This window comes from Mustela nigripes, chromosome 13 (genome assembly GCF_022355385.1).
Source record: "Mustela nigripes isolate SB6536 chromosome 13, MUSNIG.SB6536, whole genome shotgun sequence".
In the NCBI taxonomy this organism is placed as follows: Eukaryota; Metazoa; Chordata; class Mammalia; order Carnivora; family Mustelidae; genus Mustela; species Mustela nigripes.
Genome location: NC_081569.1, coordinates 4890314 through 4913914, shown reverse-complemented (window position 1 = coordinate 4913914; position 23601 = coordinate 4890314). Strand labels below are relative to the sequence as shown.

The 23601-nt window shown below is 47.2% G+C and overlaps 1 protein-coding gene across 1 annotated transcript in view; it reads right to left on the bottom strand.

Moving 5' to 3' along the window:
* Positions 1 to 23192, bottom strand: part of CRTC3 (CREB regulated transcription coactivator 3) — an 87866-nt gene extending 64674 nt beyond the window's left edge. The window contains exons 1-2 of the mRNA XM_059371171.1: positions 23181 to 23192; positions 22443 to 22541 (exon numbers count right to left, since the gene is read on the bottom strand). Coding sequence (XP_059227154.1) covers positions 22443 to 22541; positions 23181 to 23192 — 111 coding nt within the window. The remainder of the gene's footprint in view (positions 1 to 22442; positions 22542 to 23180) is intronic.
* Positions 23193 to 23601: the final 409 nt, after the last annotated feature.

Below are 23601 nucleotides of genomic sequence, written 5' to 3'. Positions count from 1 at the left end.
CTCAGGCGGTCGTTAGCTAGCTGTTGTCCAGGCAGCCCATTTCCATACCGGGGAGTTCCTGGAGGCACAGACTGTTGCCTTTGAACAGGGAAACCACTTTGGTATCTGGCTTCAAGGCCTGTGTAGAATCTTCCACAGATGTTATCATGACTCCTGGAAAATGTCCAAAGTAATCATAAACAAGCAAAAGCTTCATTTTAAAGTTTAAAGTATGAAAACTGGCTGTTTCATAACACAGGGACCGATTCTGACTCCCAACTATTGTGAAACTGCAGGGAACAGGGACAAAACTTTGGCGGGTTCCACAGCCAAAAAAATGTGAGAACTTGAAAGTTCAGTTAGAGACGGCCGTGGCTCCACACGCAGTGCTTCTCCCTCTCTTTTATGACTTGGCAGTCCAAGGATGGACTGGGAAAGAAAGAGGGGAGAGCTGCTTCACATTATTTGACTTGAACTGCATGGGAGTCAAAGGGCGAGGGAATCCAGGGCCCTGGGCTGGGTCCTGGTGCTGGCTCTGTTGTCCGCCGGCCCTGTCCGCTCTCTGGGCACTCCTCCCGCCTCTCCCCGAAGCTGCACGGGATCAGGGCATCGGCACACAGTCCGGCTGACCCCAGGACAGGCCCAGGAAGACTTTCCGTGAAAGTGGTTTCATCTAGTCAGCGAAGACCGAGTAGGATGTAACCAGCCTGTCTGGAGGAGAAGAAGCTTCATATAAATAGCTAAAGCTTCGGTCTCTAGCCCCGAGGGGGTACCTGCAATGAAAGAGAGGACGGGGTGCCTGGGGGTGTGCAGTCGGGTGGGCAGCCGAGTCTTGGTTTCCACTCGGGTGGTCTCAGGTTCTGGGGTAGGGCCCCATCGGGCTCCACGCTCCGCAAGGAGTCTGCTTGGGATTCTCTCTCCCTCTGCCCCTCCCCCTGCAGGCTCTCTCTCTCTCAAATAAATAAATCCTAAAAAAGAGAAAGAGCGAGCAGTGGTGTCAACCATCTGTTGAATCAAACTGGAAGGCGGGGAGGCCCAGCGGCGGGTACTTCGCTCCACGGGAGGAGAGCACAGAGGCCGCTGCACGGCATTGACTGAGCAGTAACTATGTGCTGGGCGCGGTTCGAAGGTTCCTGGTTCGAGACCAGGAACCAGGTCCCTGGCGGGACTCCTGATCACCGTGTTGCGACACCGCAGCACAGCATGAAAACTGGGTTTACTCTGACTCGCTGGGGGCGTGGGTTGTAGAGACGCAGGGAAGAGACTTCCTGAAGCTGCGTTTTCAGAGCCGGGACTGGGTATGGTGTCTAAGGTTTGCGAGGGACCGTGTGGCTGAGCTCCCAGGTGGCTGACAGGACAGTTCTCCATCGAGACTTTCCCACAGACTCGTGCTCAAACTGGAGCACAGGTGACTGTCAAGGTGCTTCCAGGATTTGGACTCAAACCAGACCCGCGTGGTGGGCAGGCGGGCCGCGGGTGCTGTGCCTGCTCCGTTCGGCTGCGACACCCAGCCCCGTGGGGCTCCGTAGGGCTTCTGTCACACAGCTGTGGGGAGCCTCGTGGGCTCGGAGCAGATAAGCTGGTCGCCCGATTTCTGGGGCTGCCCGTGTACCTCACCCACAGGGGACGTCTGAGGCATCTGTCAGCTGCCCTGTTTGTGCTGTGTCGTTGCACGAGGCTGGGGTGAGCTGAGAGGAAACTGCCCGCAGAGAACACAACGTATGCCTGACCATTGGGAGCCAAGCCCACAAATTCCAGAACTCTTTTGAAATTCCTGATTATGTGGCCAAATTCTGGGAAACGTTTGGGTCTACTTGACTCTAAGAAAACACATTCTCTTTCAAGAATCTGCTAAAACTGAAGCGGAGAGCCACCGTCAGTGACACAGACCGAAAGCCAGGATGGAGGGCTGCTGTCCCGGCTGAGAGAAGAGTCCACAGAGTTTTAGCACCCAGTGAATGACCTGTATTCCCACTGACCTGACCAGTCACGAACACTGGACTTCTAACCATACGAATGAAGGAAGACTCCAAAAACGTCAGAAGACAGATGCTAGTGTGGGAGAAACTCTTTGTAACACACGGACCACCTGTACCTCTAACACTCAAAGAACTCCTGCCACTTGAAAAGGAAGAGAGAGAGAGAGAGAGAAGTGTGCGAAGCTTATGGACAGGAAATGGCCAGAAGAAATGAAAACGGCCAATAAACATGTGAACAAAATATCAACCTCTGACCCATGATCAAGAAAATAATGATATGAAAATATGAAAATCACAGAGCCACGATCTCACACAGTCTTACCAAAGAGATAGAATCACTGCCCATATTTCATAACTGAACTTAAGCCTGAAGAAGTTTTAACTCAAACAATAGTTGACAGTCTCATAACTCTAATAACAAAGTGTATGTTTGTTCCAACGTGCTGCCCTCTCCGAATATTTGTGTCACAGCTCGGATCCTGTTAGTCAAGTCGCTTAACCTAAGACTCAGTTTCCTCACTGGCAAAATGGGAATCCCAGAAGCACCATCACCCAAGCGTGCTGGGAGGGCTGATGAGGAAACGCGTGCTCAGTGCGTGGGGCAGGGCTGCCCCCGCCCCCCACAGACACTCAGTGAACTCAGACCCTGCCCCGGCGTCATGTCAGGCTTGGGAAAACAAGGCAGTGAACCCAAGTGCCCTTGCCCGCAGCGAGCTTGCTTTCTAATGCAGTCTGACAAGGACACAGAATATGAGCAAGATAAAGCAGCAGAACCGTACAGTCTGGCTGGAGGAGCCTATTCCTGTGGAGAGATCCTAGGGGCAGCTCAAGAGGCAGAGAAAATGGGGAGTGTGGCTGGAGCAGAGCGAGGGAGGCAGGAGTTAGACAGATGAGTCGTGGGAAAGAGTGGAGAGGGAATCGGGCCCTTCCCGGGCAGCACTGCACTTTGGGCTCTGAGAGGAGAAGCCGTCGGAGGGCTCTAAAAGACGAGCGATATGGTCTGGCTCCTGATCTAAACAGGTGTGGGGATAACTGGAAGGGACAAGGACAGAAGCCAGGAGGGCGTTCGGGAGGTTCTCTGCAGGAATCTGGGGCAGAGATGACAAGGGCTCGAACCGAGGTAGTCAGAGACTGGACAGACTGTTAATGTAGCACTGAGAATGTGCTGAAGGCTCAGATGTGGGGCGGGACACGCCAGGGGAGTGTTAAGAATGTCTCCAAGGTTTTGGCCTGAGTCACTGAAGAATGGAGTTGCCATGTGCTAAGATAAGTGTCCAGAACAGAGCCTTCCTGACTGCAGGCCCTGCAGAACAATGAGAGATCTGGGGCACTCTGGAATCCCGTCAGAGGCAAAATCAGGAAAGTGCATCGGTCACTGTGTTTGAGGGCAGGACTTCAGTCCCTGGGAGGGAAGCTGATAAAAAACACGGCACTGGGATACGAATAGGTTACCATGGGATTCTGGCACCCAAGAACCAGACAAGAGTCCAGTTATCAGAGCCGAGGCACAAGGCCAACATGGTGACTTGAAGCCAAATTACAGAGTGTGAGGCGGCCTCAGGCCCTCGGCCTCAGATGGGGCTGGGTTCTTGAGACAGGCGATAGGCTAGCTCGTCAGGGGTCAAGTGGTCCCGGAGCCTGGGAAAGGAGGCTAGCACAGAAGCCAGGAATCAGACAGACCTCATTCTATTCCCACCCACAGCCACATCATCTGGTGACGTCGGTGCATTACAGACCGATTCTAGGCCTTTAGAATGGGCAGGCCACAAGGCCAGTCACTCCGTGAGTGGTCCAGGCGTGCCAACACCCCACGAAGAGGCCCCATTTTGCACGAGTCTGAGATCCTCATGGGAAGGAGGAAAAGGCAGGTCAGGCGGGGGGCGGGGGGAGGAGTCAGGGGTGCTAGTTTCCCAGAGGACAACAAAACAAAAGAAAGAAGTGCTCTGGGGGCCAGCTGGGAGGCATCCATAGCTACCGCCATCTCCCTGTCCCCAAAAGGAGAGAAAGCAACCTCAAGGAGCAACAGCTCAGACAACGGAGTGAGGGGGAGCTGCTCTCAGACTGCGGCGTGGAGGGCCGGCGGGACAGCTGTTTCGCTCAGAAGTGCAAGGTTAAGCAGATTAACATGTGATTGGCCCAAGAGAGGTCTCTTCTGCTAAGCTTGTTCTCAGACTCCTAGACATGGATGAAATCATCTTCCTCACACTCTCTTCCCTAGCTGGAGGACAAGACATCTCCCCCACAAGAACTTTGTTTTAAAATTAAAGCAAGTAAGGGGACAATATCTATAGCAGCTCACTGTCTGATGATTTCATCTGAATATTTATTTTCCTATTTTCTTATAAGGATACATATTAACCACCTCATAATTCATTATAAAGAGAAGAATTTCTTTAGGCGGCACTATAAATGAAATTGCACTTACTTTCCAGAAATGACAGGTTCACACAGACCAGCAAGCAATTAGTAACGCAGACTTTAGTAAATATTCACTCTTGTTAATATGTAAACATCTGTATCAACCCCTGGTTTGCTCTTGGGTCACACTTCTCTGACAGAGATGTTCTCTGCATATTTGTACATCATAAATTAGCAGCCATTTCTGTTTTCCCAGAAGTTCTCCATATTAAAAGAAAGAACTCGGTTTCCAAAGCCATGTATGAGAGCTACTGCAGAGAACCTCGAAGCCCCAGGGAACAGGTGCCAGGCAGCCTGAGTCACTCATGGCCAAGGGACCGAACTGTACACACACCAGCCGCAAGGCCTGTATGATTAATTCTGTGCTTCAGTAAATATGCAAACGACTTTATGTCATGAACTTTGGAGTCATTCTCGAATAGTCGACACCTGGAATGCTCCATGTGCAAAGGCCCTGGAGCTCTTATGGTTAAGGTAATAAAAATCCAGAGCGAAACTAAGCAATTCTGTAGGTCAGATATCTGTGCCGAAAGGCAACGAAGTCACATGTATTAATAATCTTACGAATATTTCTCCTCTTAAAAAGAGAACACAAATGTTTCTACTCTTTGGCTGGAGAATACTGCCTATGGAAATCTGTGATCAGAAATACAGGTGACTCATACACCAAGGTGTTTATTATTACATTGCTCTTAGTAAAGAAAAACTGTCATCAACCAAAACGTCCAACATATGGGGAAGTGGTTATAGATCATGTATAAAACATCTTGCTATTAAAATTGTACTTATAGGGGTGCCTGGGTGGCTCAGTTTGTTAAGTGTCCAACTCGTGATCTCAGCTCGGGTCACAATCTCAGGGTCCTGACATCGAGCCCCACGTTGGGCTCTGTGGTCAGTGTGCAGTCTGAAGTTATCTCTCTTCCTCTCCCTCTGCCCCTCCTGCCTTCTTTCTCTCAAAAAACAAAACAAAACCCTTAAAAAAAAGTAAAATAGGGCGTCTGGGTGGCTCAGTTGGTTGAACGACTGCCTTCGGCTCAAGTCATGGTCCTGGAGTCTTGAGATCGAGTCCTGCATTGGGCTCCCAGCTCCATGGGGAGTCTGCTTCTCCCTCTGACCTTCTCCTCTCTCATGCTCTTTCACACTCTCTCTCTCTCTCAAATAAATAAATGAAATCTTAAAAAAAAATAAAATAAAATTCTGCTTGTACAATATTTTAATAACATAGGAAAATAATGATTATATAACGGCTGAAATGAAAAAGAAAGCCCAATAGGGCAGAAATATGGAGAATATTACCTATATATAAGCTGCATGAAAATTTTAAAAAAATTTTCCATTAAGTGGAAATTTTTGTTGATGAAATATAATTTTTTGTTCCTTTTTAAATTTCATGTATTTTCCAAATTGTACACAGTGAGCATGTATTACTTTTATAATGAACAACTCGTTCAGAATTATGGAATTATTGAATAATTACTTTTATGGAATTAAGAATTATGGAATAATTACTTTTCCTGAATGTCTAAGTCTAAAAATGGAAGCTGAAGGAATACGTTTTCACCTGCAGATCTTGCGTCTATGACCTGTCGTCCATCAAGCTTAGTTGTAAGCCTCTTAAATGGACGTTTTCTCAATAACCCTCATAAACCCAATAATATCTCATTCATAACAGGTACTCAATCAATATTAATTAATGAATAAGAAGTCAGGGCAAGTTACAGGAGCTGTTGACTATAGTGAAAAATGACTTCAGCCATCAAACACGCCTTCTCCTCGCGTGGACGTATGTCTGGAGAGGCTGCTGCCGGGCATGCCGTCGGGGAGGAGGGCGAGCAGGTGGACCACGCGGAGGAGCGCGAATGTGGGAGTGGGGGTTGTGCCCTCCACGGCAGAAAGCACCGCACTCCACCACCAGCGAGTCTCTAACACATTCTCTGCCCCCACACGGGACACTCAACGTTCTGATGTTGGACCGGTGTGCTCACCGGTGTCCCTGGGCTGTGCCCAACCCTGGGGGTGCAGCTCTGCTTTCTACAGATGCTCTGCACTTCCCCAAATAGGGCCAAACAGCAATAATGTTACGGTGGGGATAACTCGGTCCCGGCTCTTTTTTTTTTTCCCACCTCCCTGAGACCGCCACCTGAGCCCAAACCAGGAGTCCCACCTTAACCGACTCTGCCACTCAGGAGCCCCTCTCGTGACTTTTTAAAAATACATTTTACCTGTTAAAAAAGGACAAATTAACCTACGACACAACTTGCAGCGGAGGGCACCGTCCCCGCTGAGCCACCGTGGTCACGAGAGGGACGTGGGGGCCGGCACCTGCTGCTCCCAGCGGGGCACGGGGCCTCCCTCGTGCTGTCTGTGGACCTTATTCCCGCCCCTTCTCAGAGGCTGGCAGGTTTGAGTCGCACGCCCAGCTGCTGGGGCCAGATCTCAAGCCCGGGGTGCAGAAGCGGCTGCAGAGGGGACTACGGTGCGGGGGAGAGTGTGTGCGCAACAATCCTCAGAGGGAGAGACTCCCCCCACCGCGTTCCCCCGCGCCCGGTTCTGCTCAAAGAGTGTTAGACACATTAACTCATTTATTCCTCACAACAAAACTCCGATCTTAGCATGACCACTATGACCCCCTGCACAGCTGAAAACTGAGACGAGGGGAGACCTTAAGGGACTGGCCAGAGGTCTCAGAGCTGAAGCGGCAGAGACCGGATTGGAATTCAGAGTCTGATCTTCTAGCCAGTGAGCCTCGAGGCCTCTGTATTACCCTAAAGCTTTACTTTGAAAATCAAACTTACGCTGGTGCTTTAGTCCTCACGGAGGACTTTTCATTGGTTTCACCCAAAAGACGGACTTCGCAGAAGTTCCCAGCTCTTGCAACTTTCCTGGCATTGAAACTTTATATTAACAGAATATAGGTCAGCTTCAAAAGCACTATTTGGCGTAGCCATGCTGTCCCTGACCCTCCAGTGCATGAATAATTGGGAGCACGTGAAAGGCGGAATGAATGTGGCAATATTCCAGTCCCCATGCTCACGTTCCCATGGACACAGATGTTCCTAATTCGGTGTGTGGGGCCGATGTTTTCCTGCCCCTTGCACGATTTCAAAGGCCTTCATTCCCGACTGCGAGAGATTCATGAGCTGTCCACTTTCCTCTTTCATTTCCTAAGTCTTCTACTCAACAGGTGAGGTAAAAGCAGAGGGGGAAAGTACTACCCAAATCTGTATTAAAAATATGACTATTGGAGTGCCTGGCTGGCTCAGTCGGTTGAGCACTGGACTCTGGACTCTTGATCTCAGGTCAGGTCTCGATCTCAGGGTCGTGAGTTTAGGCCCTGTGTTGGGTCCACACTGGTCGTGGAACCTACTTAAAAAAAAAAAAGACTACCATATTCTTGTATTCTTGGTCACAGTTCCTATTTTGGGACAGATGCGCATTCCAAAGCTATTAAATAAGCCCCTTTCTGTGCGTCTCACGATTCCCTCAAGCAGAAGAGGCGAACATGTGGCTGGAAGTCAAAGTCAAAGCTGAACCAGTGAGCAAGTCAAACACAGAGACAGAAACAAAAGAAAAAAGAAAGAAAAAAAGTCACAGTTCCAAAGTGCATGTGGATTAGGAGGTACGGACTCCAAAGCATAATTTGGGGACAAGGTCAGAAAAACGTCATTCGCTGAAAAAGAAACTAAGACATAACATAAAATAGCTATTAGTAATCAGTGAAAATCTTTCCCTAAAACATGCTAAGATAATGTGAGAATGTCTTCTATATCTCCTGCAGGAGGTCACTGCCCGATCTCATTGTATCTACTAGTATTTGGATAAAAGGGTATTGTTTCGTGCTGGCAGAGAGCGTGCTGTACCCAAGTGCAGGGCTGGCGAAGTAAGTTTATGACCTTGGGAACAAAATTCCCTCTCTCTTCTAACTTTTGAGCAGATGACTACGCCATGGAAGCCAGGAGCTGTGACGAATGAGCACACGCAACAGGGCTTAGTTAGCGGCTTGGGAAGGAATCAGTTGCTCTGCATCCTCACTTCTTAACTTGCTCTGGTTCCCATAGCTCCTGCTCAGTCAGTGCCTCCGTGTCGCCCATCCCCTCCACATCCCCTGCGGGTAACTATCACTGTTTTTACTTTACACGGAACGGATGGGCCGTGAAATGTAGAAGAGGGGCCCAGGCTCGTGGAGTGAAACCCGGAGACCCTGCCTTACACCACAGCCTCCTCCTAGGCAGCACCCGGCAGAGCAGAGGTCTGGGGCCAGTGCGGCCAGGGGATAAAAGAACGGATGAGGGGCGCTCAAGAAACATGAAGCGGTGGGGGCTGGAGGCAGAGACAGACAGAACGTCTGAAGAACATCAGACGGCACAGGAGGCAGCTTTGAGACCTCTGTGGAGACTTGGGAGCTCACTGCTTGGGGACAGCTGAACGCGGGTCACCAAACCTCAGGACGTGAACCTGGCGGTGTTTCGCGAGGACAAACTGGGCCACCGTGTTCTGGGAGAGGCTGGCTTCATGGCTTCTGTCTCCCATGCCTCGGGCAGAAGGGCCAGATTTCTGCCACCACAGCAGGCGCTTAAGAAATGGGTGCTGAATTGATTTATGATTTATCTATCAGTCAGTTAATGAGAAGCAAAAAAGAAGAGTAGTGAGTTCTCTTAGAGGAGGGAGCAGAACACAAAGCTGTCTCCGGGTCGGTCTGTTCATTTAGATGAACACCTACTCGTGTGTGTGTGTGTGTGTGTGTGTGTGTGTGCGCGCGCACATGTGTGTGCGCGAGTGTGCGTGTGTGTGTGCATGTGTTTAAAGATGAGCCCATCGGGCGCCTGGGTGGCTCAGTGGGTTAAGCCGCTGCCTTCAGCTCAGGTCATGATCTCAGGGTCCTGGGATCGAGTCCCGCATCGGGCTCTCTGCTCAGGAGAGCCTGCCTCCCTCTCTCTCTCTCTGCCTGCCTCTCCATCTACTTGTGATTTCTCTCTGTCAAATGAATAAATAAAATCTTTAAAAAAAAAAAAAAAAAAAAAAAAGATGAGCCCATCACACAGGCTTTCAGGTTAACTGCTACCTTTCACTGTGAGACATTCTGCCCACTAGAGATTTGATTGTGCAAAGCATCCTCTTTTGAAACGCATGTGCTACAGAGGAGGCAAAAGTTTTTTTTAAGATTTTATTTATTTGAGAGAAAGAGAGAGAACAAATGGGGGGAGGGGCAAAGGGAGGGGGAGAAGCAGACTCCCCGCTGAGCTGGGAGCCCAACAGGTATGGGACTGATACCACGATGTGACCTGAACTGAAGGCAGACGCTTGACTGAGCCACCCAGGTGCCCTGCAAAAATTTTTTGTATGAAATTTAATCAACATGTTCTTCTTATCATCCAAATGAGCACTTTAGCCAGGACACAGGAATCGGACTGGCTGAGGAAGGAAAGAAGGGAGGGGAAGATGGTCTTCAAGAACCAGCCAGGACAGGAAGGGGAAGCCTGGGCCAGCTGGGGCTGAGACTGGGGACGCGAGCTGGGCACAAGGACGCTCCCTGGCTGGAGCGGCGCTGCCCAGGGCCGTAGCCGCCAGCCGTATGTGGCTCCTGAGCACTTGAAATGGGGCCTGTGTGACAGAGAAACTGAATTCTGAATTGTATTTCATCTTAATTAATTTAATGTAAATAGTCACATATGGCTAGTGACTACCATACCTGGAGAGTGTAGTCATGGGGGTACAGGGGAAGGAAATAAAAAGAGAGCAGAGAGGGTGCCGGGGTGGCTCAGTCGGTCGTGTCTGCCTTCAGCTCGGGCCGTGGGATCGAGTCCCACATCGGGCTCCCTGCACAGCAGAGTCTGCTTCTCCCTTTACTTATTTTTTTTAAAAGATTTTATTTATTTGATAGAGATCACAAGTAGGCAGAGAGGCAGGCAGAGAGAGAGGAGGAAGCAGGCTCCCCACTGAGCAGAGAGCCTGATGTGGGGCTCGATCCCAGGACCCTGAGATCATGACCTGAGCCGAAGGCAGAGGCTTAACCTCCTGAGCCACCCAGGCGCGCCCCTGCTTCTCCCTTTTCATCTGCCTGCCACTATCCCTGCTTGTGTGCTCACTCTAAGACAAGTAAATAAAATCTTAAAAAAACAAAACAAAGGGACGCCTGGGTGGCTCAGCTGGATAAGCCACTGCCTTCCGCTCAGGATCCAGTCCAGTCTTGGGCTCCTCACTTGGCAGGAGGCCTGCATCTCTCTCCACCTCTGCCTGCCACTTTGCCTACTTGTGCGCGCACTCTCGCTCTTGCTCGCTCTCTCTCTCTCTCTCTCTCTCTGATAAATAAATAAATAAATAAATCTTAAAACGATACAAAAAAGAACACAGACAAAAATTAGTAGAGGGGCACCTGGGTGGCTCAGTGGGTTAAAGCCTCTGCCTTCGGCTCAGGTCACGATCCCAGCGTCCTGGGATCGACCCCCGCATCGGGCTCTCTGCTCTGAGGGGAGCCTGCTTCCTCCTCTCTCTCTGTCTGCCTCTCTGCCTACTTGTGATCTCTGTCTGTCAAATAAATAAAATCTTTAAAAAAAAAAAATTAGTAGAAAGTGGTAAATACAACCTTCCTACTTCAAAAGTGTTTCTGAGCAGTATTTGTGTTAGCAACTGCTGGTTGCTTCGGCACCAGTTTCCAAAGCCCTGCTGCTCTTCTTCTGCGTTCATTAAGTCCTTAGAACAAGGACTCACTGTCATTATCACCAAAAGGTTCAGAGAATTCTGTGATTTGCTTAAGAGGACTCAACGGGAGGGTGGTCTGCAGCCCCTCCAGAGCCGCCTGGATGGCATCAAGGAGCCTCAGCTCTTGCTTTCAGGCAGGTGGACTGCCAGATGCACAGGTGTGTGGGTCACCTTGTGGTCGCGCCCCATGCCTCTGTGGGGATATTCTGGGAGAGCTGTCCACTCCTGTCTCACTGCAGAGCTTCTCACCTGCTCGGAACGATCCTGCTGCGGCCGGGAGCATTCTTTGTGCCGTGGGGGCACAGCCCTCCATGGCTCCCAAGCCTGCTTCAAGCCCTTACAGCCTACCGTTTGGGGGACAGGAGCCAGCAGAGCTCTGAGCAGGGAGCCCTGGCTGCAGGAAGTAAAGGTGTTTCAGATTGTGCACGCCAATACCTACATGCTACTTACAACATTACTCTGAAATTCAAAGATGGCAGCTCTCAAGATCTGGCTTTCACATATACATCCAGGACTGGGGCAGGGGCACCTGCTTGGCTCAGTCGGCTAAGCATCCGACTCTCGCTTGCAGCTCAGGCCAGGATGTCCCGGGATCCAGCCCCACATCAGGGTCAGTGCTCAAGCTTGTGAGGAGTCGGCTTGAGATCGTCACTCCCTCGCTGTCTGCCCCTCCCCCTGCCCCTCACACACACTCTCTCTCTCTCTAAAATAAATAATTTTTTAATGAAGATTTTAATTATTTCTATGACAGAGAGAGAGAGCACGAGTAGGCAGAGAGGCAGGCAGAGGGAGAAGGAGAAGCAGACTCCCTACTGAGCAGGGAGCCTGATGTGGGGCTTGATCCCAGGACCCTGGGATCATGACCTGAGCCAAAGGCAGACGCTTAATCAACTAAGCCACCCAGTAGCCCCTAAAATAAATAATTTAAAAAAATATATATGTATATGTACAGGACTGGATTTTCTGCTTGAGGACAGAGGAGGTATCAAAAGCTGCTAAAAGGCTGTTTGAGGATTAAGGGAGAAAAGGCAAAGATTTCAGATAACTCCCTTTCTGCCTGGCCAACCTTGTACTAAGTCACTAAAACACTGTCCACAATTTTCTTTGGATGCCTTTTACAGATTCAGAAAACCAGGCATAGGAAGATAAAGAAAGTGATTTTTTTATATTTAATAAAAACTTATAAATAAATGGAAATCATCTTAGGCCAACAATTCTTCATGTGGGATCAAAATACATGCAAATACAAGTGTAGTATGTTTGAAATTATCCCTAATAAAAACTTTAAGAGGGACGCCTGGGTGGCTCAGTGGGTTAAGCAGCTGCCTTCGGCTCAGGTCATGATCCCAACGTCCTGGGATCGAGTCCCACATCGGGCTCCTTGCTCAGCAGGGAGCCTGCTTCTCCCTCTGTCTCTGCCTGCCATTCTGTCTACCTGTGCTCGCTCTTGCTCCCTCCCTCTCTCTGACAAATAAAATCTTAAAAAAAAAAAAAACTTTAAGAAAGTGAATGAGGGACTCCTGGGTGGCTCAGTTGGTCAAACAGCCAGTTCTTGATTTCAGCTCAGGTCACGATCTCAGGGTCCTGGAACCGAGCCCTGAGAAGAGCTCTGTGCCAGCAGGGAACCTACCCGAGAATCTCTCTCCCTCTCCCCACCCACCCCTCCTCCCACTTGTACTGTCTCTAAAAATAAATAAATACATCTTTAAATATAAATATGCAAAAACAAAATAAATAAAATCTATAAAAAAAGAAAACGAATGAGACCAGGTGCATATGTGTCTATATTTTTCTCAGGTGGGACTCACAGCTTCCATCAGATTTTCAAGGTAAAGGCTACCTTTTAGCCCTTTATAGTCTCTCAGACTTTATGGATTCTTTTCATACAGTTCTTGTAAGTTTCTTAAGTAAAACAAATGTAAGTAAAAGTAAAACATATATACATATATATTGTTAAGCTATTACAAATGTGACCTTTTTTTCCCTTTATGTATTCTAACTTGCCATTGACCACATATCTAATAATCTTTTAAAGGATTTAAATGTTTGATCAGTTGGATTTTTTAAATAATTGATTACAATTTTGTCAATTTTCTTTGAATTCAATTTCTCATTTTTTAATTTACTGATAATTTCTTTGGCCTAGTGCACAATTTATACACACACACACACACACACACACACACCATAAATAAATAAATAGGAAAAACAACCCAATGTCCAATGATTAGGCGACAGTTAAACTAAGGGACATCTGTGATAGAATATTCTTAAGTCACCAGAAATTATACTTTTGAAGACCATTTGAACATATGGGAAAATGTTTACGATGTAAAAAAAATAAGATATGAAATCATACATTTAGTAAATATGATGCTGATTTTCTTAAAAATATTTGTGGTCCTGGCGGAAACTACTGAAAGAAAAGAGCCAAAGGGACATTTTGCATTTCAAGATGTATTTCTGAGCACCTGGGTGGCCCTGTCAGTTAAACATCTGCCTTCCGCTCAGGTTATGACCCCAGGGCCCTGGGACTGAGCCCTGTGATCAGGTTCCCTGCTCAGCAGGGAGTCTGCTTCTCCCTCTCCTTCTGCCCCTCCCCTTGCTTGGCCTGCCTCTCTTTCTCTCTCTCTCTCTCTCTCACTCTCTCAAAAAATGGATAAAATCTTAAGAGAGAGAGAGAGAGGAAAAAAAAAGGCGGGGTTGGGGGTAGAGAAAAGAGCCAAAATGTGAACAGGGATGTTACCTATTTTCTGAGAATCCGGCAACTGTCTGGTATGATTCGAGTTTCATGCTGAAGCAACATAGAAATATATCTTTTTTTTTTTTTTTAAGATTTTCTTTATTTATTTGAGAGAGAGAGAGAGAGCATGAGAGGGGTGAAGGTCAGAGGGAGAAGCAGACTCCCCATGGAGCTGGGAGCCCGACGCGGACTCAATCCTGGGTCTCTGGGATGCTGACCTGAGTTGAAGGCGGTTACTTAACCAACTGGGCCTCCCAGGTGCTCAGAAATAAATCTTGAAATGCAAAATGTCCTAGAAAAATGAGGAGACTGCCCCTGGCAGTAAGAGTCCCAGAGGGTTTTTGTGAAAATTAAGTAACCTACGCAGAGAGTGCATGAAGCGTCTGACTCACAGCACCTGCTCAATAAATGCTATTATCCACGGCACTCTCGGATTAATGCTACCATAATGTTTTCCATTTACTGGAATTTGACTCATATATCTTTTGCCAATCTTTCTTTCCTTTTTTTTTTTCTTTTTTTAAGAATCTTATAAAAATTTGGGAGGGAAAGCCATAAAAATTGAACTAGGAACCAGACTTGATTTTTAAGTTCTGGTTTTCTCCATACCTACTGCGCAGACTCCAGGCCTCATTACCCACTCTGACGCTGGCTGCCAGCAGGGCCTCGAGAAAATCACTGGCCTGGACCTGGTCCTCCCCGCCTCTACTGCTGTGCAACAGGGCTTTCTCCTTTGGCTACCAGACTGTTCCCTAAATCAGTCAGAACTTACAATCCCTCAGTTATAAACAAGATGACGCAATTTTGTTAAAATGCAGTCATCAGAAATATAAAAAGTGCCATTAGATTTAGCGATCGAATTCAAAAGGACAAGGTAGGTTGCGTGGAGGATCTGAAGGGTCAGAACTACACCCAAATAGCCCTACACAGACAGCAGCCCTCTGTCCCTCTCTCTGTAGCAGCCCCACAACCAGCAGGTGCCTGAGCTCTCAGGCAGGCTGGGACATGCCGCAGAACAGTCCACTCTCCCCTGTGTCCCTGAAGACACAGCCCTAGCTTTCAGAGAAGATAATGCCATTTTCTCCTCTCTGTCTTCAATGTACACATGCTGGGCCCTGCCTAGAGACAGGAGGGCTGTAACCCCAGCCACCTCTGACTGATGACCCACCCCTCACGGAGGATTATCAGAAGGCAGCCTGAAAAGCTTGCTTTGGCTTTCTCATCTGATAAGTCCCTGCTCTCTGTGCAAGTGCCCAATGGGTGAGAGGAGAAGCATGTGCTTTGAGATCCTCCATTAGGATAGAAAATTGATCTTGAACCAATATTAAAACAGTACTGTGGTTACCAAACCAATGTTGTAGTAAAGATCAAGTAAAAAAACAAGATGTGAAAGTATTTGGTAAACTCCGAAGGGATCCATAAACCTAAGAGGAAGAGGACTGTGTTTAAATAAAAAATTACAAGCGATTTCACTTGAATCCCAATCCCTACCACGTTTATGGATTGGGAGACTCATTATTACCGAGATGTCAATTCTCCCCGACCTGATCTACGGATTCCACACCACCCCACCTAGAATCCCAGCAGGCTTTCTTCATAGAAATCAGTCAGCAAGCTGGTTCTACAATTGTGGGATAAGTAAAGGAATTAAAGTAAGCCATACAACTTCAAAAAGAACCAAGTTGGAGGGCTCTCACTCCCTGATTCCAAGCCTTCCCGTAAAGGGACAGCACTCTAGATAGTTTGGTGTTAGTAGGATCTCATTTATATGGGGAATCTTAAGAGTGGGGGAGATAGACGAAATGGGTAAAGGGGGTTAAGAGACACAAATTTCTAGTTATAAAATAAAAAAGTTGTGAGGATATAATGTACAGCATGGTGACTATACTTAATAAATGGTATTGCCTACTTGAAGGTTGCTAAAAGAGTAGATACTAAAAACTTCTTATTACAAGAAAAACAATTTTTTGGTAATTGTGACAAAAGTTAGCTAGTCTTCTTGTGGTGATCATTTTGCAATAGATACAGATATTGAATCATTATATTCCATGGCTGCCTAATACAAATATATCGTTATATGTCAATTACACCTCAACTTCCTAAAAATGTGTGGTATTAGGGACACCAGGCTAGATCAGTCAGTGGAGCATGCAACTCTTGATCTCAGGGTTGTGGGTTCAAGCCCCACGCTGGGTGTAGAGATTACTGAAAAATAAAATCTTTTTCAGGCAGATAGATAAGAAGTGTGGTATTAGCAAAACGAGAGACCTGGAGATCAGTGGAACGGAAGATGGACTCCAAAACCAGATCCACACATACATGGTCAGCTGACTCTGAACAAAGGTGAGAAGGCAATTCAATGGGAAAGAAAAGTCTTCTCTTACATGGTGCTGGCACAATTTAACCTCCATCTGCAAAGAAAGTGGTCCTCAACCCATACTTTGCATGACATAAAAAAAAGTTAACTTGAAATTATCTAAGTGTACAACCTAAAATTATAAAACTTCCCAAAGAACACACAGGAAAAACTTCTTTGTGACCTTGAGTTATGCAAATAACTTCTAGATAAGACGTGAAAGGCACAAATCATAAAGCAACAAAATTGATCAACTGGGCCTCACTGAAGTTAAAACGTCTGCTCTTCAAGACTTTGTTGAGAAAATGAGAAGATAAGCCACAGACAGGGAGAAAATATCTTGCAAAATACATATCTGATAAAGAAATGTCATCTGGGGCACCTGGGTGGCTCTGTCCGTTGGGCGCCCGACTCTTGATTTCAGCTCAGATTTCGCGATCTCAGGGTCACGAGACGGAGCCCTGCCTCGGGCTCCGCACTGGAGCCTACAGAAGATTCTCTCCCTTCTGTCCCTCCCCCACAACCATGGCGCCGCGCGTGTACGTGAGTGCTCACTGTCTAAGAAAAAAGAAAATGAAAAGAAAAGGAAAGGCATCCAAAAAATATGAAGAACTCTCAACATAACGGGAAAATGAACAACTCATTTAAAACACTGGGCAAAAGCTCTGAACAGACGTCTCACCAAAGAGAGGAGGTAATAATCACACAGGAAGATGTCCAACCTCATTAGACATTAGGGAAACACCAATGAAAACCATAATAAGACAGTACAACGCGTGCACCGGAACAGAAATCTTTTTTTTTTTTAAAAAGATTTTATTTATTTATTTGACAGAGAGAGATCACAAGTAGACGGAGAGGCAGGCAGAGAGAGAGAGAGAGGGAAGCAGGCTCCCCGCTGAGCAGAGAGCCCGATGCGGGACTCGATCCCAGGACCCTGCGATCATGACCTGAGCCGAAGGCAGCGGCTTAACCCACTGAGCCACCCAGGCGCCCCCGGAACAGAAATCTTTTAAACTGAGCCACCAGCGCCTCGCACCCATTCGGACGACTACTACGAAACCACAGAGAAACACAGAAGATGACAGGCGCTGGCAAGGATGGGCATGGACCCGAGCCCTGGCGCACCGCTGGGGGGGGAGCGCACGGCGGCGCAGGCGCAGTGGAAAACAGTAGGGCCGGTACTCAAATATTTAAAATAGGGTTACCGTATGGCCCAGCAACGCCACTTCTGAGCACACACCCGAAGAACGGAAAGCTGGATCTCTAGATGTTTCCACACCCGCGTCTGTAGCGGCATCATTCACAAGAGCCAGGTGGAGCCGACCAGGGATCCGTGATGCGTAAAAGGACAAACAAACTGTGGTCTATACATTCCGTGGAATACTATTCGTCTTAAATGAGAAGGAAATCTTGCCACGTTCCATAATATGGATAAGTCTCGTGGCCCTGATGCGAAGTGAAACGAGCCAGTCGCAAGAAGACAGCCGAGTGTGAGCCCCCTTACGTGCAGTGCCTAGAGTCATCAGTTCACACAGGCAGAGCGCACAGCTGTGGCCGTGGGGCCACGCCGGAGGAGGGCATCAGGAGTTGTTGTCGAAAGGGTAGATAGTTTCAGTTTTGTAAGATGGAAGAGTTGCACAACACTGTGAATATACTTAACACCACTGAACTATAAGCTTACAAATGGTTAAGATGGTAAATATTATGTTGTGTTATTTTGTCACCATTAAAAATGGGGCGCCTGGGTGGCTCAGTGGGTTAAAGCCTCTGCCTTCGGCTCAGGTCATGGTCCCAGAGTCCTGGCATCGAGCCCTGCATTGGGCTCTCCACTCGGCGGGGAGCCTGCTTCTTCCTCTCTCTCTGCCTGCCCCTCTGCCTGCTTGTGATCTCTGTCTGTCAAATAAATAAATAAATCTTAAAACAAAACAAAACAAACCCAATCCTGAAATACTGGGATATGAAGAGCTGTGCAGAATCACTGGAACTTTCTATACTGCTGGTGGGGAGGTTAAACAGTACAGACACGTTGTAAAACAGCCGGCAGTTTCTCGTAAAGTTAAAGATACACACGTGATCCAGCCATTTCACTACTAAGTATTTACACAAAAACCACACGTGAGTGGCTTTATCACGACTGCCAAAGCGTGGAAATGATCCAAATGCCCGTGAACTGATGAACGGATCAAGAAATGACAGTACCCCCCACTACAGAGCACTACGCAGCAATAAAAAAGAATAAACCACAGATAAATGCGACGCAGTGAGCCCCCAGCACCTGTGACTGGGATCTTATTTAGAAACAGAATCTTGACAGAGGTAATCAGCTTAAGGGGAGGTCGTATGGAATTAGCGGAGGCCTTGACCTAAGGACTGGTGGCTTTCAGGGACAAGGTGGGGACAGCTTTGGACGCACAGGGAAGAAGTTCCTACGGAATGGGGGCAGAGGCTGGAGAGAGGGAGCCACCAGCCCGGGGCACCGAGGACTGGCAACAACCAACAGAAGCTAGGGAGAGGCGAGGAAGGGTTCTTCCCTAGAGCCTCCAGACGGCACCGTCCTCCCGACACCTGGATCTCAGCCTTCCAGCCTCAGGACTGCGAGAGGAAGAATTACTGCAGTTGTAAGCCTGCTAGTTTATGGCACTTTGCTAGGGCAGCTTTAGGAAACGAACACATGCAGCAACCCAGAGGCATCTCAAATGCGATATACTAATGAAGGAAGATCTCCAAAGAGTACACACTTTCGATTCCCCTTAGAGGGCACACGGGAGTAGGCCAAGCTGCAGATCAGTGGTTTCCAGAGTCTGGAGGTGGGGGGTGGAGGAAGATTACAAAGGGACATAACAGGAACTTCAGGACGGGGATGATGGAACTGTTCTGTATCTTGACTATGGCAGTGATTATACAACATAGAAGTGTACGCCTAGGGCGCCTGGGTGGCTCAGTGGGTTAAGCCCCTGCCTTCGGCTCAGGTCATGATCTCAGGGTCCTGGGATCGAGGCCCGCATCGGGCTCTCTGCTCAGCAGGGAGCCTGCTTCCTCCTCTCTCTCTCTCTCTCTCTGCCTGCCTCTCCGACTACTTGTGATTTCTCTGTCAAATAAATAAATAAAATCTTAAAAAAAAAAAAAAAAAAAGAAGAAGTGTACGCCTAAGAACGGTCATTTGAGGGGCACATCCGACTCTTGATTTTGGCTCAGGTCCTGGGGTCGAGACCCTCATCAGGCTCCACACTCAGTAGGGAGTCTCTGCTGGAGATTCTCCGCCCCTCTGCCCCTCCCCCTGCTCATGTGTACGATGTGTGTGCCCTCTCTCTTCCTCTGTCCCCCCAACAATAAATACATAAGTAAATCTTTAAACAAAAATGTCAGTTGTCTTGTTGGTAAATTATACCTCCAAAAAGTTTACTTAAAAAAAAAAAAAAGCAAAGATAAGGTGAGCACCAATATCACAATACCAATTCCAGATTATAACCCACTGAATAAAATCAGAAGCCACAAAACCAGATAGACAGAAATAAATAAAAGGATGCATGAAAGTCTGATGAGGGTCAGGATGGAGTATCTCTTCACAGAACAGCTGTTAACTACAAAGGGGACAAGAGACTTCAACATGAAGAGGCCTGACACACACCAGTAACCGATAAAAGTGAGCACCACTGGTAACAGGACAAAAGAAAGTCATCCACTTACGGGGACACAACAGCATCACTCTGTGCTCTTCCTGCCAAAGACACAAATCTGAATCAAATCATGAAGAAGCATCAGACAAACCCCAACTGAGGAATATTCTACAAAATACCCCACTGGTAATCTTCCAAAGTGGCAGATGTAGTGAACAGAAGGGACTTCTGTACCCCAATGTTCATAGCAGCAATGGTCCTAGTTGCCAAACTGTGGAAAGAGCTGAGATGCCCTTCAACAGACGAATGGATAAAGAAGATGTGGTCCATATATACAATGGAATACTATGCAGCCACCAGAAAGGATGAATACCCAACTTTTGCATCAACATGGACAGGACTGGAGGAGACTATGCTGAGTGAAATAAGTCAGGCAGAGGAAGTCAATTATCATACGGTTTCTCTAACTTGTGGAACATAAGGAATAGCATGGAGGACATTAGGAGGAGAGGAGTAGTGAGTTGGGGGAAATCGGAGGGAGAGACAAACCATGAGAGACTGTGGACTCTGAGAAACAAACTGAGGGTTTTGGAGGGGAGTGGGATGGGGGGGATGGGTGAGCCTGGCGGTGGGTATTAAGGAGGGCACGGACTGCACGGAGCACTGGGTATGGGGCATAAACAATGAATCTTGGAACACTGAAAAAATAAAATAAAGTAAGTGGCTAAGGTCATAACAATCAGAAATAATTTCTTTAATGTCAAAAGACTGAAAAACCTTCAGACTGAAGGAGACTATGGACAGTAAACACAGGTGATTCTGAAGTGGATCCTTTTGCTGCAGAAGACGGCAGTGGGCGCACGGTGAAGCCACACACGAACGCCCGTGGCTCAGATGGTAATAACATTCCACTGTTAACTTCCTGATTTTGATGGCTCTGTTTGGGTTATGAGGGACAACGTCGTTGCTTGTAGGAAAATACACAGTGAAATATTTGGAGGTGAAAGAGCACCACGTTAGCAACTTATTTTCTCAAGGGGGAAAAAAGTTATTTGTACTGAACTTTCAACTTTTCTGTAAGTTTGTGATTGTTTCAAAGCAAGAAAAAAAAAGTATTCAGGGGCGCCTGAGTGGCTCAGTTGGTTAAGTATCTGCCTTCAGCTCTGGTCGTGATCTCAGGGTCCTGGGATCAAGGCCCGCATCAGGCTCCCTGCTCAGCAAGGAGTCTGCTTCTCTCTCTCCTCCTGTTGGTGCTCATGTTCTCTTTCTCAAATAAATAAATAACATCTTAAGAAAAAAAAAGGAGGTAAAAAAAAACCAAAGTATTCAAAGAAAGAATACTGGGAGGGTCAAGGGCTATTAGTTCATTCCACCTCCACTCCCCACTGCAACAGGACAGGGGCAGTATAAGTATAGCAAGTTCTACCTACAGTCCTCTGAAGTTGACTACCAAGAACCACAAAGTCAGGATCTCAAACACAGCACACGCTGGCAATGTTGTTTTCAGGAGCATGAAATCGAGCATAAAGCAGAGACCTGCTTTATCTGGATACTGAGTGAGCCAATAGGCCAATGCAGAAGATCATCTGGTCTACTGAGGAAGGGCTCTGATACTGGCAGCAGCACAGTGAGATTCCAACATCAACGCAAGAAAGACAAGATCCAATGTAACAGGTATAAGAATGTTCACATTTTGCCTTTTCTAATAACCATTATATTTAAGAGCCCCTGTTAGCTCTCTCAAATGGAAGTCTCTATTTTAAATAATACTTTTGCTTTATGGGACCATCATCAAACAAGTGAACCCAGCTTTTACAGCAAAGAAAGAAGACAGTGCTTTTAACATGGACATCCAAATGTCCATGGATGGACACCCATATGGACATCCAAATAAACCAACCTACACCTTGTTTTGAAGTTCCCAACCTCAACCCCAAATCTTCAATTGCTTAATTAGAACTATGAGAGACACCTTATTTTTCAGAGACTGGGGTGTCTAATTTGGATCTTAGGAACAATATCCTATACCATTGCCTGAAATATCGATTCCATGTTATTTTGAACAAAGTTCTTCAATGATACAAACGATTAAGGTACTAACCTAAATGTAAGAGGCCACGTATCCGAGCCTTAGATCTGCACTGTCCAATATGGAAGAGACCGACACATGAAGGTACTGAAATACAGCTAGTCTCAACTGCGACGAGCTCTAAGTGTACAATGTGCACCAGATTTCAGGCTTAGTACAAGTTTCAAAAAGAACATGAAATACCGCATTTGTGTTTGTTATACTGATTATACAACGAACTGATAATATTCTGGATCTACAGGGATAAATAATAACTTAAATTATTTGAATAATATTAAAATCAACTGCACCTGTTTCTTCATCCTTACTGTGGCTACTAGAGAGGTCTGATTACGTACGTGACTCACGGTACATTTCTCCTGGACAGGGCCGCCCTAGCCGGCCTGTGAGGTATACTAGGTCAAGGTATAGAAACTAGGAGACGGAATGATGGGCTTCCCAGCAGAACTCCGAATGGTACTTGGGCCCAGTTTACCCTTCAGGATGCCATCTTTCTGAGGACAACAGCTGCCTATCCTTCCACACTCAACTGGGCCTGGAGAGAGAATTCTGGAGGTACCTGGAACTCCGTGGCACTGCCCCGAAGCTGGCTCACGTTCGGTAAGGACCCGCCATGGTACTGCGTGAGACGTAGCTGCTGAAGCTTCTGAAACTGGACCTGGAAACAAAGAGATTTCCAGACGGTTGAGAGATGACAGCAAAGATCTGAGGGAGGCACTGAAGTATGGGTACTTGGTAGTGAGACGGTTCAAGAGTGAAAGTCTTGGTTTCAGTTTCTCTTCTACCTAAAACCTGCAGGTTTCCGGTGCCTTCTGATTTGTGACTAGTCTATTTTTGGAAAGAATTTACCCATGTCCCAAATGTCCCAGGCGCAGTGATAGTGAGGTCTTTGCAAGGTCTCTGAGTGTGCGTGTATAGGTGGGCACAACCTCTAACAGCAGTAAAAGAGTCTCTTAAAGGAAAACTAAGCCATTCTCTGTGACACTAACATAGGAACCGTGCTCCCTTCTGTGGTGCCCGTCCAGTCTCCGCTCACACGTGTGTGTAACACCTGCAGGGCAGTAATCACAACTTGGGTGTGATCTCGCAGGCTTACATCTTAACTCTTTCCTACGGTATTAATCATCTTTAACGACTATATAACATTTCGTCTTCCGAACTATTTCCTAAGAACACATTCCAAAGAGTGATTACGGAGTCTCTGCATCCAGGCCTTTCGATGGCTCTCAATATGCGATCCCAGCGGGTATACTAAGTATATATGAGAAAACGGTTTCAGGAGAGAACTCTCACTCACACTGAATATCATCCTTAACTGAGGAAAGGAGCAGGCTAACTCAACAGGTATCAGATGGCATCCCACTGCTTTCAGGTGCCTTTCTTCTGCAAGTTCTTCCTTGCTTCATTTTTTAAAAGGCAATAAACTGGTTACAGTTCTTGTAATCCCCCAAGTGATCCTATTTGGTCTTTGAGAGTTCTCTGTGGTTACGTAACTCTTGGCACTTATATTCACGTGGGGAAGGAAGAGGCGATGGGAACCCTGAAGGCTTTCATCATTAGACTCTTTGTCTAATAACAATAAAAGCTACCAATAGAAGCCCCTGAGATGAGCCAGATGCTGTCCTCAGAGGCTCTGCCCGTTTCATCCCTAACCCTCACCACCACCACCAAGGGAGACCATCTCATCCTGCCTTTACATACCTAGAGACCCAGACTTA